The 19325-nt window shown below is 45.3% G+C and overlaps 1 protein-coding gene across 5 annotated transcripts in view; it reads left to right on the top strand.

The window, feature by feature from the left end:
- The window catches only part of GOLGA5 (golgin A5), an 800028-nt gene extending 781459 nt beyond the window's left edge, over window positions 1-18569 (top strand). For all 5 annotated transcript variants that reach the window (XM_069637743.1, XM_069637746.1, XM_069637745.1 and 2 more), the window contains one exon: window positions 17691-18569. In XM_069637743.1, the coding sequence (XP_069493844.1) occupies window positions 17691-17771 (81 nt within the window). In that variant the 3' untranslated portion in view covers window positions 17772-18569. The remainder of the gene's footprint in view (window positions 1-17690) is intronic.
- The last annotated feature ends 756 nt before the right edge of the window (window positions 18570-19325 follow it).

The raw sequence follows: 19325 nt of genomic DNA, 5'->3' as shown, positions 1-19325 counted from the left end.
GGGCCAGGGTCTTTCCTAAACAAACCCCTACACTCATGGGCTGGCCTAACCTAACCCAACTCTCCGACCACACAACAGGGCACCTAAAGAAAGGTTTAGGCTGGCAGCCAATCATGTTGGTCCCAAAAACTGGCAAGCATTCAGGTTCACCCACACAGAATGTCTAATAGCCGGTCTAGAGTTACGGGCTGGTATAAACCAGTCCTTCTCCAGCATGGGGTCTGGCATGGATTCACATGCTCATGAATATTCCCTGTCGTTAGGCTGGGAATCCTTTGTAAAAAGAAAAACAGTTTTGCTTTAGCTTGAAAACTGCATGTCTCCTCTAAACCAATCACTTTACTCTGGGTCATAGTGCCCCATCCAATGGCAGTCCTCTCGCTAAGCTCCACCCCTGGTGGCCTTCTTCAAACTTTTACTACACACTTCAGTGTTGGGAGTCCTCCTCTTGCTCTCCGAGCTATATTTGTTCCAATTGTTGTGAATACTTAGGCCACTGTATATTGTTGTGAATATGTTGTAACCTATATCATGTAATGCAACTAATGTAATGTTTGAATGTGACTAATTTCTAGCTGTCTTATAACCTCGCTGTGACACCCGAGGGTCTGGGCCTGTAACAAATAAAATAAATAAATAAATAAAATAAATATTTCGATTTTTAAAAAATGTTGACCAATTTTTGTCTCATCGTTTCGACCGGAGGTAGATTATCAGCAGCGGGGACCCACTGTCGGCAAAGATCATTCTACATTGCGGATATTCCATCGGGTTGCGAGAAGGCCCGGACTTGGGCCTACTTCGCGCCTTTCCACCATGGCAGAGGAGAAGATATGCCTCTTCAATCTCTGCGCATAGTGTGGATTGAGGAATTTGTACGTAGAAGATCGCCACCATAAATGTCTGTATTGCCTGCATCCGGGCCATGATGAGGAGGGATGCGAGGTCTGCTGCAGGCTTTTGAAGAAAACAAAGAAGGATCGCTACAGCAGGCTGGCAGCGTGACTCAAATCGGGCAAGGCCTCTGACTCTGCTTCCGGACATTGTCATGCTTCTCCCAGGACACTCCGGTCCCACGAGCGAACTCACTCCGAAAAGCGGTTGAGGTCCTTTGAGGACGCCCCACCCTAAGGGGTCCAACAGAACGCTAGGCTCCACAACTCCAATCCCACTGGTGTCTCTGTGGCTGCGTGTCCTAGCTCTGGGAGGACAAGGTCACCATCACTGACTACTTCCACAGCGAGCCTACCGGTGAGGGTCGCTCCCTCCAAGAGAAAGTCCTTGACTCCGCCAAAGCTCTGCTTACCATCGGCAGACAAGACAACGAAAGAGAGATCGAAAGGTGGCCCTTTGCTGCCCCCTTCGGCAATGCCATCGTCATTGGCTGCTCAATCAGCGCCCAGATTCCTCGGGTTAGGTGCGCTCTACAAATGCCAAAGTAAATGAACCAGCCAGAACTATATCATCGATGATCACGACCACATCGTCGAAGGCTGCTGTTACTGCCCCGTCGAGGCACTCGTCGAATACCGGCACATTTCTGTCAAAGGAGGGCCATGTCACAAAGGTGGTATTCAAGGTCAAGACGGCAGCCACACGTCGAGTGTTCCTACCACAACGGCGTGAAGCACCTGTGGCAGCACCAACTAAGGCATCTGGAATGGGGACAACTCCCCTAGCCACTCTGCTCCAGAAGTCTCCAGAGAAGGGAAAGGATAAAGTCCCTCCTACTGACCTTAAGAAGGGTGCACGTCCACAAACTGCCACGGAGAAACTGGTGCATATTTATACGAGCTCCGACGAGGATGACCATAATCTGCCCATGGACTACTATCCGGACCATGAAAGGGCGATACGCCCGTGTGCATAGGGGGGTCCCCACAGGGTGAGCCCTGTTCCCCCTTGCCGGAGGAGGCACAGCAGTCCGTATCCTCCACCACTTGCTCCTTTCACGCCTCAGCCAAGGGACATGTCTTTGGACATTCTGACAACGCTGCACATGCTAGTTTTGAAAATCCAACAGAGACTGCCTCCCACACCAGCTCCTGCCACGTCTGAGATCCCCCCAAGGCCGCCGCCCCGGAGTACACCCTGGTGCAAGTGTAAGTCAAAGGACCCAGCTCTGGAGCTAGGCGTCAACCGACACCACCACCTCCATATCAGGATCTGACTCCTACTGGGAAACTGGCTCCGCACGCAGACACAGGCACAAATGCGGCTACTACGCTGACAGACACCGACGTGGTCGATGACTTCGTACCAGCTGACAAGGGAGCCTTTGGGCGCAGATGAGCCCCACAGGGCCTCTCCTCCGGATGAGGTCGATTCTTTTCAAGTGATGATGTCCAGGGCCTCTGATCTTTTTAATCTGGTGCCTGAGGAGACAAAAAAGGAAGGATTCATTTATCAACGACGTGAGTCATATGGAAGACCATCATGTCCGTCCTCTTGCTAGACGATATCTGGGAAGAGGGATTGGCCCTAATGAAGACTCCAAGTACTGCTCCTTCCAAGTGGGATAGAGTCGAGAAGAAATGCAGGGTCCCAGACTCGGCCCCCAAGTGCCTGAGATCCCAGCCTTCACCCGACTCTGTGTTTTTCTGCCAAAGCCCAAAAGCTCTCGGTGAACCTGTCGTCCTCGTCCATGGTACCTCCGGACCAAGAAGGGAAGAAGCTGGATACGATGGGCAAAAGGATCATGTATACTGCGGCCTCCACCGTTAAGCCAGCTAATGCCCTGGCCATTCTGTCCTGCTATGATCCGGAGCTATGGTATACATTGAACCCTATTCTGGACTTCTTACCTGAGTTCAACAAAGTAGAGGCTCTCGCCCTGTTCCAGGTGGGGAAGGTGGCCTTGTACCACGACATTACACTGGGGGTGGACATCGTGGACACAGGTTTCTATCAGATGGGCCATGGATTGTCTCTTTGTCGACACAGATGGCTGAAGTCAACCAACTTCAGACCAGATGTTCACTCCAAAGTGTTAGACATGCCATGGCCTCTCTTGTTTCCTATCTTGCCTCCCTTCATTTAAACATGCTTCGATTCTACCTATTCTGAAGAAACCTTTTCTTGACCCCTCACTTCCTTCTAATTTCTGACTTATTTCTCTTCTTCCTTATCTTTCTAAGCTTCTTGAGCGCCTTGTCTATTCTCAGATCTCTACCTTTGTTACTGACAACTCCATTCTTCCTCAGCTTTCGTCCTCTTCATTCCACTGAAACGGCTCTTCATTCTTTCTGTCTGTGATTCCTTGCTCTCTGCTCGCTATTCTAAACACTCTTCTCTTCTTGTTTTATTGGATTTATTGGCTGCTTTTAACACAGTGGATCATACCCATCTACTCTCTTCGCTTTCCTCTTTTGGGTTTTCCGGTTCTGTCTTATCTAGGTTTCGCTCATACTTATCGAACCAAACCTATTTGTCATCTTGGGCTGGGTCCTCTTCTGACACTGTACCTCTTCATCACGGTGTTCCCCAATGTTCTGTAATAAGACCTTTTTTTCTCTTTCTACACATCTCCTCTTGCTGCTATAATTTAGTCCTTTGGGATATCACATCACTTCTATGCAGATGACACCCAACTTTTTCTGTAGTCTTCTTCTTTTCCATCTGCTATTCAAGATAATCTTGCTTCTTGTATTTTAGCTATTAAATCCTGGATGTCAGATCGCTTTCTGTCCTAAATACCACTAAAACTGAAGTTCTTTTCTTTCCTGCTAATACTATTTGGGCGCTTTGAAACAGTATGTACTTGCTGTATAAGCGCCTAATAAGCGAACAATAAATAAAATAAATCAATATGCCTTCTCATTAGCCTCCTCCATTTTCCCCTTCACAACTGCCTATTTATCTTCTGCTCGAAATCTTGGTCTTTATCTTGATACTGACTTGTCTTTCTCTTATCATACCTCTACTTTGCATGTCTATTGCTATCATCTTTTTAAATCCCAATTTTTTCTTATGTTTGATGCTACTTGTCATGCGCCTGGCGCCTTTGGCATAGGGGGAAGCTGGTACACCATTAAACTGTGCCTTCACATGTTCCCCCGTTTCCTATAGTGCAGGTCTAGTCTTTTCCAACATGGCTGCCGACCGGCGGTCGGCGCGTTGCAACCACTTCTATCTTTCGTTTCGCTGCGGCCATACACTATGTTTTCCTTTCCCGTTCCTCATCATGGAACTCTTTCTTTCCTCTCTTTATTCGGGCTGCCTAGCCCTATCTTTCTCTCTCGCTGTCTCCTTTGTTTAGTTTTCTTAGTTTCGCCCCTGAACTTTCCCTTCGCTTACTATGTCTTCTGTCAGCGCTTTCTCTCTCGGTCACCTTCGTTCTGTTTCTCCATTCCTCCGCCCGCTACTTTTCGGTTACTGCATTCTCGCTCTCTCTCAGCCATTCAGCTACCAGTTTGTCCTCTTGGTTTTGAGCTGACTTTGTTTTTCTGCACCTCTGGAAGGGTACGGAACATTGGTTTATCTACCTCCTCTGTGCCTCCCAGCTCCGCTTTACCCAGAGACCGGTAGCAGTGCTGCTTACTCCTGGCGTGGCACTGTGTTACTGGAACGTCGTTTCATAGCGCTGAGACCTGTTGCCTAATCTATATCCGAAGTTGGATTCTTACCACCCATTGGAAATCCAATGCTTCCATCAAGAAACAAGTACAAAGGGATTTTTGGTGCCGAAGAAGCTTTTTTTCCCAGCGCTTGTCCTGCTTCGGGAAAGGGCCACAGGACTGCTGCTCTGCGAACAGTCACTGTGGCTTCCTCTCGCAGCAGGACTCCTCATCCGAAGAAAGAAAAGGACTACAATTACCAGAGGCGAGTAACCTCGGACTCTCCGGATTCCAGTGGCACATGTGAGGAGGAAGAGAAGGACACTTTCCCGTGTGGGAGCAACGGGGGTATTATACTATTAAACGTTTGGTTTCTTCACTCTTTTTCTCAAGTTTATTTTAAACTCTGCCACACTATTTGGTCTTCCTGTCTCTTGCTTGTCTCCTCTTAAGTCTGTTTTCAATGTTTCTATTCGTCTCATATATTTTCTTTCTTCTTGTGATTCGATTTCTCGGTCCCTATGCACTTTGAGTTGCTTTCTTTTCATTCCTGTCTTAAATTCAATTTCCTTTCTCTAGTTTTTAAGTGTCTTCCTGGCCTGCCACCTTCTTACTTATCTTCTCGCGTTTCCTTTTTTTTTCTCCTGCTCGTGTGCTTCTCTCTCAGATTCAATTTCTATTATCAGTTACCCACCCCGCTGTGCCCAGTCAGGGTTTCATTCTTTTACCTTGCTGACACTATGTCACTGGAATGCTCTTCATCTATCAATCTGCTCAATTGTTTCTTATTCTTTATTTCGTACCACCCTCAAAAATCTTCATCTAGATGATCAACTATGAATACTCCTTATTAGATTTTTTTATATTGCATTTTATTGTACTGTAAAGTGTGTTCCTTTTTTTCAGTGCTTTGGTGTAAAGCGCTATATGAATTACAAATAAAATACAAAAATAAAATACAAATGCAAATGGGGTTTTCTTTGACAATTACCTGAAACTGTCCCAGTTCATTGAGGCTAGTTTCCATCACGGCCAGACTTAACCTCCTTAACATTAGAAAGATCTGCCCATACCTCATACACCACTCACCTAAAACACATCTTTACTTTTGTGCTCTGTAATCTGGGCAACTGCATGAGCCAACATCTTTGTCTATCACTCCAATCTTCTGCTCCCTTCAACTTTGCGACATGTACCTTTTTCAACGTAGACAGATGTTTCTCCACCTCTGCCTATCGTCAACGTGCTGGGTGGCTCTACATGAATAATCACTCTTTAGATTTCTTCTTCACATCTATAAATTCATTCATGGTCTTGCCCCCAACTACCTGACTGACTGCATCTGGCTGTAATCTCCCTCTCTGCTCCTTTTCTCTACACAACATATCACTCCCCTCTCTATTATTGAATACTGGGTGCCCTTCTTCCTGTCTTAATGCACCAAGAGAAGTTAACAATGATTGTGATAGCTCCAATGTGGTCTCGTCAGACATGGCTTTCCCACCTCAAGATGAACATTTGCTACTGATGAAACCAACATGTGCTTACAGCATGTTGTCACAGAATCATCCTCATCCTCACACAATCAACTTAGCTGCTTGGCTCCTGAAGTTGTAGTTTGGTCACCTTATTTTACCTGTCAGATGGCAATTCTGAAGAAAGCGTGTAAGCCCAACACAAGACACTGCTCCTTTGACAAATGGAAAATATGTGTGTTATGGTGTAGAATGTAAAATGTCAATTGTGAGGGATCTGGACAATTCGTCTCTTCTCCCCAGAGGGGAGAAACTCCCTTCAAGAAGAGGGAGGTGAACCCGCTAAGCAAGACCCTCCCTAGGGGTCTGAGCAATTGGGACCTCACTGGCAGGGATTCCTTTCTTGGGGACAAGCACTCACATTCCGAGCAGGAACCATCAATCCAAAACACATTTCTGTATGGGTTCTTCAAAGACTTTGGCATCTACCATTAAGACTATAACAACCAAGGACCCTTATTTCACTCCTTTGGCTTCAGTTAATGCTTAACGTCTGAATGCCATAAAAATGACCACATTTCTGGTATTTCTGATGATGTAAGTAAGAGCAGGGCGGACTGTGAGTTGGCGAGAAAATCCTACAGAGGAACGTGGGAAATCCCAACGAAGAGGCGAGTCATTGTCTTGGAGTGTTGGGGGCCACACCTGGCCGCAGAACCCGCAGTGGTGTGCAGAAAGAGAGGACCACTAGCTGGAGGCTTAAAGGGGTCGTTCTGGCTGTGCGAGAGGCTCCGGTCGAGAGAAAGGGACCACGGGAGAGCAGTGGTGGGCCTGGCACCCGGCAACCAATGCTAAAACCATAGGAAAGGAGGGAGCCTGGATCCCCTAGCTCCACACGGCAAGAACATTTGCTGCTAAAATGAGCACCAACAAGGAAGCAAATGCTCCTAAAATAAAAACACCAGTGAGGGCTATGAACTTTGGAAAACCAACGAGGATAATCGGGAACAGAGAGACACACTGTTGGGAAAGCCGACAAAGATAGGAGAGCTTGAGAGCATGGAACAGATTCACACCCTATGTAAAACAGAGCAAAAGCGATATGAACACTTTATACCAAGGCTGGAAAAGCTGATGAAAGTACGAGAGCATGAGAGAGCTGACCGGGCATAGACCCTATATATAACAGAGTGAAAGAGATATGTGTGCTTTATGCCAAGGCTGGGGAAGCCGACAAAGGTACGAGGAACTGATACTCAAACGAGCATGCGTCATACATAAAACAGATTGAAAGCAGTATGAACAATTTGCAGCAAGGCTGAAAAAGCCAACTACCTTCCAGGAACCTGGGAGTCATGAGCAGGCAGACTCCCTAAGTCTATCAAGTTGTTTGAGAGTCGGTATGCCTACCTAGGAGTTACAGGACTTTGGGGAGTCCAGTTCCACAAAAGTTGGGCATAGAGAATTGTGTAAGAAGTGATCCTGGAGGGATCCGAACACTTGTCAAAATCTGAGAAAGTAATCTAAGGAGATGCCTTTTTTTTCCAAAGGGGAAGATAAAACAATACAGAGGATATTTGTCTTTTTAATCAGCAATATCTACAAAAAGACTGTGAACTGTGTCATTATATTTTTTGGGACTGAAAATAAGTAATTAAGTGTTGGGCCAGGCAGAAGCCAACGACAGAGACCATTGCTACGGCCCCCTTCTTTGTGTTAAGTTTTCTTAAGTGATTGGGCCAGTTAGTTGTTAGGATCTGGACTCGGGACTATTTTTTGGGGGGATTGATGGGCGATCATCATTAGTTTTAGTTTGTTAGGCTGGTAGGTGTGATGCTGGAAATGCATTGGAGGGACAGGGCCTCCGTATCCTTGTCCTCTACTGTTTTGTATCGTGTGTTCTGTCGTGTTTTCTGCGCAGGAGTTCATGTGGGACTCCTGGCGGTGCAGCTCTCTTTTGGTTTGGTGTACAGACCCATGGGTTACCCTTATGGCACCCATGGGTGGGGGTGCAACCCTGTGCCCTTAGTGTATGTTTTTGGGCACCTGTGTGTGGCCCACAGAGCAGGGTGTGGGCTGGTGGCAGCTCCATGCTGAATTTGACAGGTGCTCCGAGTATCCTCTATTTTGGGATACCCAGGACCTGGCATTGGAATCAGTTGATTCCTGATAGGAAACCAGATGGCCTCTGTGGCCTCTTGCTTTCTATTGCATGTTACATTGTTTTCCCAAAGTCCTGGTAAGCCCTGACTCTGTCCCTTCCCCCTGGCTGGCTGTTGGGTGGAAGTTCCATATATGGTGGTGTTGTGAAGTCCAGGCCAGACTGGCTGGAGCCTTCCCAATGACTGCATGTTGTGGGTACACCCTGTGGGTCGGACCATGGTGAATGGAGTGTGTGACCAATATGCACTTCTTGTTGTGGATCTCTGGTTTCTGGTGTTTGACACAATGGGCCTCATTATGACCCAGGCGCTAAGTGTTTAACGGCGCCGTAAAAGGCTGCGGCGCCGGTAAACACTTAGCGCCTAATTATGAGGTCCCTTTGCGGGACCCGACCTTAACGGCTGGTTTTACCAGCCGTTAAGGTAGGGTGCCGCAAAGGGACCTTGGTGCTAAGTACGGTGCCGCAATTTGCGGCACCGTACTTAGCGCCTTCCCCATTCCCATTGAGCCCTATGGGGCAAAAATGGGATTGGGGAAGGGCCCATGGTGAATGGGGAATTACCGCCCCGCCAACCTTGGAATGGGGCGGTAATTCCGCCATTCACCATGGCGGACCCCGGCATGGACCATGGTGCTAATAGCACCATGGTTTAGCGCCGGGGTCGTAATGAGGCACAATGAGTGAGACAGCCCTGCCCGAAACTGGTATGAATGCAGTGTGTAGTGTTGAATGGCTGGGTACTTGTCCCAATACACATAACTTGTTGCGAGTGTCTGGAGAGAAGTGAATGGCCTGAATGCACTATGCACCTGATTGGCTGCCTGCCTGTATGAATGCCCTTCTGACCGATTGGTTGCCTGAGTGTGACCCAGCAGAATGAATGGGAGATCAACTATTATATCTGGGGGCCTCTCACTGCTAGAATTCGTGTTCAGAAGCTGAAGAGAAACTGGATTTGAAACTGAAGCTTAACTTTGAACCCCTGCTGGAAGAGAAGTCTTTCCGCTGCTCTACTTCGTCGATATGAAAGCTGCTGTGTCTCCAAGGACTGACCCAGAGAGGACCTGGTTAGGCACCCTCTTCCCAAGCTACGAGGGACCATTGTGCACTGCTAATCTTTGCCAGCGCTCCCTGTTAGACATACCTACGAAAGGCTGCCGACCGGAGACGGGGACCGCCGCGGAATCAAAAGGAGAAGCGCCCGGACACTGTTGTCCATCACCGTCGCCGACTGGAGCCGCGGTGCTCACTTTGCCTAAGTAACATTTGATCCATTGACGCTCTCGCCTGCACTGTCGACTGCTTTGTCCCGCCGGAGAAAGTCGATGCCGCTGACGCGCCGAGGAGCATCCGCCAGTGGGTTTCCTACCACCTGAAGACCTCGGAGTTGCTGACAACCCGACGCCCTTACTGGGCCAACGTTGCTCAACCTCTTTGCGGTCCTGAACTATCGTCACTGAGGTGCCCTGCATGCCTCTTCCTTGCAGGACACCAATGCTCTGTCGTCGACGAGCACCGCTAGGAACGAAGCTGCCACCTCACCGTCGTCGTTCAACCCTTTTCCTCGTGGGATCTCAACGATCCGTGGCTCCTGCCTTAAAGGGAGCCGCTCAAGAAGGATCCATCGACAACCCGATGACGAACTGTGCTATTCCAGGAACATTGGGGTGGTAGAACTATTTTAGAAGGAAATAAGACTCTTGTGAACAATACATGGACTGGGCTTGTAGGATATCTTTATTTACAGGTTGCCCAGGTGGGGGGATCTCCACACAGAATTGTGCCTAGTTGGTAGGGGCCAGTATTCTGCCAATTGTTCTAACCAACTGCTTTCCTCCTATGTCTATTGTTGGTTACCTTTATTAATTGATTTGTGTGACATTTAACCAGAGTACAGTTGATGAACTTTAATGGAATCTAATAATAATTGTGCTACCACTTAGAACTGTATATATGTGCCATTGTAGATTTAATGAGCACAACGTGAGTTATTGTGATTGTGTACATAACCTTGAACTTAATTATATAAAGACTGGGTTTTAACTAATACAGTGTGTGGACATTCCTTTGTGGGGGGTTGGGGACTACACTGTACACAGAACCAGCCTGCATCACCTCCTGAGAAGCTAGGCCTTGATTGCTCGACCAGCGCTACCCTATAGAGAATCTTGGCTGGGGTCCTCTGTGCTTCTCCTCTGCCATATAGAGAACAGGAGTACAGACACCCCCCTTTCAGTCTTTACAGTAGGATAGCTAAGGGGCAACACGTTTATCTTGGAATTAAGACAACGCATAGCAACACCGGTTTGAATCTCGGTCTTGTGCTTAGAACCTGGTCTCCGGTATTAAGCGCTTTATAAAAGAACAATCAAAATTAGGCAGGGAACTTCCCTCATAGCGGTGGGGCCATATGAGCATTTTTCTTTCATTTCAAATAGATATTAGTGGATCATGACCCACTGTAGTTAGTCCTTCTCCTGGTTCACCACACAAACCAGTTGACTGTTCACCATCGCATATAGTTGTAAGGAAGGCATGGTATCAAACAGTACTACCGACACAATTGATCACTGTTCAATGGTGTTTATTGAACTTCAATCAGGTTTGAAAAACGCCTATCTAAAGTTAGGAGCAAGCTACATCCATCAAATAATAATAACACAGTCCTAGTGGTGTCTTGTCAAAATAAAAGGGCCTAAACTAATATTTTATGTTATGTTAATTGCCATTTATATAGCGCTCTATATATCATTAGTATGACCTCAAAGCGCTGGTAGGTTGAACGCCCTCAGGAACCGTAGTTTACAGTTTAGATATAGGTTAATGATGCTGTAGAGCGGTGGGGCTTTCTGGAGTAAAGTAATTGCTCTACTCCCCACCTGTGCCACACTTATATTTTGGTTGCTGGTTGACGGCTGGTCGCTGGCTTCCCCTGCAAACACCTACTGACACTTTCTGGAGCCGCATGTGTAGGAGCCGCCCTTTGCCTTGGGGCCCTTAGCCGCAGGGGCTGCCAGGCAGAAGGCTGCCTTGGGAGGTTCAGGTATAAACAGAGGAGTCTGCCAATAGCGGCCTAGGGCGTGGCAGCACTCACCTGCTTAAGGAAGCAGGGAGGCCACTGCAGGTCGCCAGACCCATATCAACGGCTACAGATAGCCAATGGGGAACGGTGGAAAGGATGGGCGGAAGGGAGCTGGGAAAATCATGAAGGAGCGGACAGAGTAGGAAACCGAAGGGGGAACGAAGGCCTAGGGGGGCAGAAATGACTTTTTTGGGGGCATCTGTGGGCGGCATTTGATGCGGGCACTCACCTGCTTCTCGATGGTAGTGAAAGCAGGGAGACCACCGCGGGTCGCTAGACCTGAATCAATGGCCACAGATAGCCAATAAACCTATTGCCATTCCTTACTTCTAAATACAAATAGTGTGGGAAACTATTTTTATGCAAAAGAAAAGTGTTCAAGAAATGATATGTCATGATATTCAAGCCGTTAGCTTCCCTTCCCCACGTTTTCAGCACGGCACAAGTCAGTTCACTTGGCCGTAGCACATTCTCTGGCTTCTCTAGCACGAGGATGCAGTTCAAAACTTCACTATCGGGGCCTTCTGTGCCAAAGTCTCTTTGCCATTCAAAGTCTCTTATTTCAGAGGGCCTGATGCAACATGACAAACATCAAAGTTTCTTTTCAAAATGGATTTCACATGTACAAATTCTCAGGTGATTTTCTGTTCCCCCTCTGCCGGGCTAAGACCAAATTCATGAAATTTTCCAAATTTACTCTATTTCATCAAAATCAGAGACTTTCGACTGTGCGGGATTCTGCTTGACCCGTTGCAGGACCACTTTGATTCACATTTATTAGTTCTCTTTCAACTGGTCATCTGTGCTGGGCTCGTACCAAATTTATCTACTGTTATTACTTCTCAGCTGGATACCTTACAGAGAGCACCAACGCAGTGCCGAACCACTCCGTCAAAGGTATTGTAGCTTGCTTTAAAGTTCAATCACTCATCAGCAGTTTAGCTTCACTCACGTCTCTTATCATATGCGTTTAGCAATGTTTGTTCCAGAGCTTGTCATACAATATTGCTGCGTGCAACCTTGGTTTCAACACAGACCGGTCTTGTATCCGTCTCCCCAATTTACCGGCTGTGTTGACTTCACTGATGCTGCTTTGTTCTTGTAGCCAAGGATGGTACCACAGCGGATGGTGATTCTACCCGCCTTGATTACGGACGCAGGAGGACCCCAGGTATCTCCCAACACACAATGAAGGATTCTTCAGCCTGGTTTTCTGGTCTTGTGCTTTCTATTCTTGAGGTCTCTGGAAAGTAATGTTTCCCTGTCGAAAAGATCAAAGGAATTTCCCTCCTTGCGATCCCCTTCGGTTTTGCCATCTTTCCCCTCTTGCTCAGCTGCCATCTCAAAACTGCTGTTTCCTCGTGTGCTTTGCCTTGCTCAGTGTGCTCTCGATTGTCGATAATTGCCCGACCATAGTATTGGGACATGTCAGGTACACAGCTCGGGTGTTAGTCTATTTTCACCTATAGCGTGTTGTCTGTGAGAAAGTGTTTGTGTTGTAAAAGAGGGGCGGGGGCTAGAGTTCCTAAATATCCAACTGGGTAGGATGGGGTAAAGGTGTTACAGGGAAGGGGATACCGCGTCTCGCCATCCGATTTCCCACTCCCCTAAAACCCCTCACCCAGGTGATCCTCCCGCAGTGGTCCCGCCCCACAGAAACTGGATCCAAAAGCGATGGCCGTGTACTGGCCACCTGGATGACAGATCCCCTGGGACTAGTGGGTGATTCTTCTCACATAGTGCATTATCTATTGCACTTATTGGACTCAAGTCTTGTTTTTAATTAAAAGTCCATCTAGCAGCTCTGTCTGCTTAGACAACTTTGCAGAGTAAGGTTTCTTGGTGGCGAGTTTGTCGTCAAAGCCTTCATGGAAGGAGTAAAACGGCTTTACCCTGCTATTGAAAACACACCCCCAGGATGGGATTTAAATTGTGTCCCAAGCAAACTCATTGGCTCCCCCTTTAAGCCAATTCATAAATCAAGTCTCAAAGATCTTACTTACAAGGTCGCTTTTCTTATAGCAATTATATCTATTCGGAGCGTAAAAGGTTTCATATCAACCAATCAATTGAACTGGCAACTTACTTTCAAAATCCTCAAAAATCAGGGGGAAAGAGCACTCCACACTGGATGTTCGAAGGGCAGGCATATACTACCTCTACAAGACTAACCCACTCTGGAAAACAGAACAGTTATTTGTAACCTAGCACCCGAGAGTGGACCCTGTCTCAAAGGCTACTATCTCCTAGATGGATGAAATTAAATGATATTTTTATTTATATCACGCTCGTACACAAGTGTTTCAGAGCGTGACCAGGCGAAGGGAAGGGAACAGGGAAGAACAAAAACAACGATCTACTAGTCCCAGTGACATTAAGAACGTGCAAGTGCATTGGAAAGGGAAAAGGGGGAAAGTGTATGGAAGGGGGGAAAGTGGAAAAAGTGGAACAGAGGAAAGACGGAATAAATAATAATAAGTTAAATAAATAAAGGCTATAAAGAGTGGTAGTGCAGCCAGCAAGTGGCAAGTGCTAGATTAAGCAGATAGGGTATATCAAAGAAAAGTGGGTGGTTTTGGGATATGTTTTAGATATTTCTCCTCTGTGAAAGATAGTGAGCTAAAGAATCTGGGTAAGGCTCTCGTAACCAGGACTTATGTCTGGCAGAGAGACTCTCAGGACCCCCCTTGTTAATTTGCATAATTTAAGTAGCTTTGGGGCTCACCCTAAGTTACTAGGGGAATCCAGACATGGACCCCTTGCTCACTGTTCTTAAAGAGGCACAGCTCCACCCTACTGATGAGGTCCAACCAGAGTGAAACACACTTCTGGGGTTGCTGTTGGTACTCTTGTTCAGAGGAGAATTGCCTAGCATTTTGGTGCTGGGCTGCACCAGGGCAGGACAAAGACTGATATGTTTTGGATATTTCTCCTCTGTGAAAGATAGAGAATTAAACAATCTGGGTAACACTCTCGTAACCAGGACTAATGTCTGGCAGAGAGACTCCCAGTACCCCCCCACACCCGCTTGTTAATTTAAACAGTTATCTACTAGCTTGCCTCAGAGCAAACAATTAAATGAGACATGTGCATGTACAATCAAGGCTTACTTTCTTCCCGAAACTGCCATCCTGCCTATTTATTTAACAGAGCAAGTGTCTAAAGTCCCACCATTGATCTCCTGTATGGAGCAAGCATCAATAGCACTGAGCCCTCGTTTTCTGCCATTGACAACAATAACTCTCTTCTTGCCCTGTGCTACTCATTGCATTACACTCTTACTTCAGACAACCAATCGGCCCCAACCATCTTTGAGACATTTGAAACAATCACTCCCGCAGTACGTCCTGAGGAGAATGCAGCACCATCGATTGATGGATCAGGGAAGAGACTATCGACATCTCCCAACATGTGCCCACTCGAAACTGCCTCATTTTCAGCTTTAAAGGCATTAAATACATCTACAGATAAAATGTCGCCACATAGCGAGATGCAGGCATACATTTCAGTGCTGCAATTCGCTATGAAGGTGCCTCTGCGGATGTGTGTGAAGATTATCGAGGATGTTGCAATTATGTCCAAAGTGAAATCGGACATTAATGCAGGCAACAAAGATCTAGATGACCTTACCGCAGTGGCCGCACTACAAGCAGACATGATCACAGAACGACAATTAAGGCAATAATCTCTGGGGGCCATTGGTATGGATGGTGATGGCTACTTAGGTGGATAGTGTGGACATAATCAATGATACCTCGACCATATTTCTATCTATAAAACAATGTAGACACAAAAAAATCAATACTTGGCCTCTTCAAGGCGACAGCAGGATGGTTTGCAGGTCCAACAGAGTTATAATACGTCCTCAGCGGCCAATGGACAGAAAAAGAAGGTGGCCAAATGTTTAGGCACCTTAACGAGTTGGCTGCTTGACAACAAGAATACACCTGTGAAGGCTTTGGAAACCGCCAGTCTCGCTCAATCAGCCATCTTATTCTTTACTTTATTCCATCTCCATACCGACCATACATCCTGCACCATTGCCAAAGGGTAATTGGAGCTGTCCACAGCTTGTTGTTCCTACTACAGCATTGGGGAGATCTGATGCAGCCAACCGATCGGAAGAGGTCACATTGGATACCTCGCCAGTCTTTACTATTAAGAGAACTGTGCAGGACACCATCAGGTAAAGTACACATGTTAATAGGTCTACCTTCATGGCACTAACACATACAATTTTGCCCCTAAGAATTCTGGACTTCAAAGATTTCGAGTTTTTTGAACCCATCAAACCAACCAAATATCAACATAGCGCAGAGTTCATTGTTGCTCAGATGAAATGGCAATTTTGATCAGATCATACAAAAACAGATATTTTGAACTCTCCTACAAATTGGACGCTAAGGAGGAAATTGAGATTCTAAATAACAGCCTCACTGGGATGCAAGCTATATGGAACACTTAAGTCAAAGAACAAAGCTGTGGGAAAGGCAAATAATGGCAACACTTTACAGGGGAACGTCATGGGGATTCTAACTTGGCACATGCAAAATACCAACTGCTCCCTTTTTGTGAAAATTGATTATTGTTAATCTGTTCATGGAATACTCGCGGTTTCGTGCACATATTGGATGAAGGGGAGTCCTTAAAACTATTATTGCAGAATGCCATTTACCTTTTACAGGAATGCTGGCTGGTTTCTGAACTTAGGATGGATGGATTTCAAATGTTTCAAATTTTGGCTAAAAAAGGTCCTATAGGCAGGCGGTATAGGGGCCTCGTCATTGGTGTCAAAGAATATTTGGAGAGCGGAAAGGATAAAACTTTCCCCCGAAAACCCATCCATCCTGGCAATAAGAATTAGCCACCTGGATTATTCTGAACAGTTAAATGTGATAAATGTTTACGACCCCCTGCGTTTACTAGAGACGGAACGTATCACTGAGATAGTGATAGAATTAATTTCTGATTTTGAAAGCTCCCCTGAACACGAAATAGTTATATTGGGTAGCGATTTTAACGCGCGTAGTTGCTGCTAATTTACAATAACTGAAACCAATTATGTCTATAGTATAATACGACTAATACTGGATCACAGGCGCTGATTATGGGGAAAAAATGAAAGGCCACTGTACTAATGAACGCAGCAAACGGATGTGTTGGTGCCGCATCCGGTATTAGCCTATTGGGTATATTAGACATGTACAGTGCTTTTGTGCCACAGTACCATATGGGTTATATACACTTTGTATCGAGGACTTGTCCTGGCTTAGGGTGAGCAAAGGCAAGTTCTGGCGTAGAATTTTACAGTTGGGGACATGTTCCCCGATGGAAATAACACAACTAGAACTAGGCCTAATATCATTAAGAACGATCGCTCTTAAAAGGCAATGTGTACTGTACTTCAAATCAAAGAAAACTCTGCTTTGTCCTGTGCTTAAATTGATGGGGAACCAACAAGGGTGCCCTGTCAGTTCTACCCTTGAGTCACTGGCCATTAAGACCTTTGAGGTGATTGGGAGGGCACCCTTTATACTTTTAAGAAGGGTATGACTTTGAAATTGGATCAGTGGGACTGATGCACCAACTACACTTATTTGGCAGCACTGGTAAGCTATCAGACTCCGATAGAAAATTTGGCCCACATATTTCAGATCCTGCAAACATAGCTGAAATGATGCCCGTTACCTGAGCTAAGGAAGTTCCTTCTGTGCTTACGTAATAAACAAATTCCCAGTTCTTACAGTTATTGGCCACAAGCTTGGCATACCCAAGAAAGAGAGGTTTTGCCGTTTGTGGCTTGAACAAAAACAAGAAACGGCATGTCATGTCCTCACGGAGTTCCGCAAACAAAGCCCCCTGTATATGACGACATTGGTCCCCTTCGTGACAACATCAAGAGTGATTCATTTTGGATTTACTGTCTGAATTTAGAGCTTTGCATGTCACACTTTATAATGTATGGAGGGGAGTTTTGGCTACTGGGAACTTATGAAAAAGAGCAAATTAGAGCCAAGCTGCGCCCTGTGAACCATTGTTGTTGCCACTGATATTGCTTTTTCCGTTTTTCTATGCATATAGGAAATTAAATTAAATAATTGTTTTTTAACTTTAAGTTTTACGAATTGTATTGTAACCATTTTTCTGTTATGTAAAATATGTTCAAAGTCTTTGGAGCTATAAACATAATAAATATTGAGGTTTTTGTTATCCCTTCCACGTCCTTTCAATGGCACCCGTTCAGCGCTTTCAGCGCTCCAATGCCCATATCGTTTTCTGCTGATTCGTTTGAGTAATTTCAACTTTTAACCTTAATGCACCCATTAAGTTTCTGACACAGATCCTGAGAACCATTCTGTGTGTTTGCTCTGCACTGTATGTTACTGAACACCCTGTCTCCTTTGTTTTATCAGGCAATGCTTCACATCTGGGTAATGATTGTTCTTCTCACGTACACCCCGGAAATGCACCATGATCATCCAATCGGCAGATAAAGATTTTGGCTCTTCTTTTGCTGGACATTGCAGAGTTTACCAGGCCTGATGACATATACACATTTTAAATGCAATTCTCACGTCTGCAGTTACCTAGGGGAGAATAGATAATTTTAAAATCAAAGCAACTGTCATAATTGTGGACTTCTTTCTGGGGTTTGTAGATGTTAAATATTATATTTATTTAAAAGGATCCTTAGTTTTAATAAGAGTTCTTCATGCTGCCAAAAACTGAAGGTGCAGGTGATGGAGGAGTTGGATATATGCAAGCTAGGAGAATTTGGTGGAAGGGAGCCTTTGACGCATTGTGGTGGTAAGTGGAAAGCAAAGTGGCATTGCCACACTTCACCTGCATTGCTTGTGTGGCTTTGGCAGTTTAACCTATTAGGCCAAACGTATCTTTATCTCTTTTATTTTATTAGATATGCCTTTTTCAAGTACTATATGAAGGAGCCACTCCACAGTGGGCTTGTTTCCATCTCCTAGCAGCCTGCTTTAATGCTTAGTCCATGGGCGTAGATCTGAAGATCGGTCATTTTAGGAATCTGCTACTGCAAATACTATTGGTGTGCATTTTGATCAGGGCATTCATCAAGAAAACAAAATGTACTTAGTAGTGTACATTGAAAACCTTGGCATTCTTTGTTCAGACTGCTTTTGCACTTGTTCATTTTAACTGTAAATATGCATTTTATTTTTCATTAACTCTGTAAAAAGATTTCAGAAAACTGACAAATGATGAGTGCAATATCCTAAGAAAATATCATTTGTAAATTAATAAAATGTATCCTTTTTAAAGTCCTCCTTTTTTGACAAATCTTCCAAGAAGCAATTGAAGCATAGCATAACATTGCTGCAGGAGATAATAAGATGTTGGTCTTCACCAAATAAAAGTGGCTGGATGTTGGTATATGTGTGATTGATGAATGTGGCCTAATATTGCAACAAGGGATTGGGAAAAGGTCTGCAGAGTAGCAAAAACATTTATCCATAAAACCACACACTCGTAATGACACATATACACGAGAAATAAAAGGTGAAAAAGGTCAAATAAAGATATATTAACATTGATGAGAGTGTCTTATTTTAAAACAGAGACCATATACTTCCCTACCACGAAGGTCAGGTCTGAAGTAACAGTAACTGAAGGTAAACCAAAGCAGGGCGACACAGACCAAAACCTGCACTTTTAATAACAGTTACTAATATTCTCAATGCAAGGACAGCATAAATTGGACATCAAATCTTCTTCAACGTCTCAGTGACAATAACATAATGTTCCCTTATGGTGGCCCCCGTGCCTTTTAGTGTGACTGAGTTAAGTGGCAATTTATTTAACCTGAATTTTATTAGTAATCCATGTCTGAATCCATGTCTGAATCTGTTCTTAAGTTTTTCTGAAAGACACAGGGAACCCCACACTCTGGATTAGGGTTTTAAAGTAACAGTTGATTGCGGAAAGGAACATGCAAAGGATACAATTTGAAAATGGGTATCAAAGGAATTTATTAGACGTGATACATCTTTAATATGACTTGAATCATGATTTAATCT

Source organism: Ambystoma mexicanum, chromosome 14, assembly GCF_040938575.1.
Source record: "Ambystoma mexicanum isolate Mex_15411 chromosome 14, UKY_AmexF1_1, whole genome shotgun sequence".
Taxonomy (NCBI): Eukaryota; Metazoa; Chordata; class Amphibia; order Caudata; family Ambystomatidae; genus Ambystoma; species Ambystoma mexicanum.
Note: the sequence above shows the minus strand (reverse complement) of the source record. Positions and strands in the feature narration are given on the sequence as shown.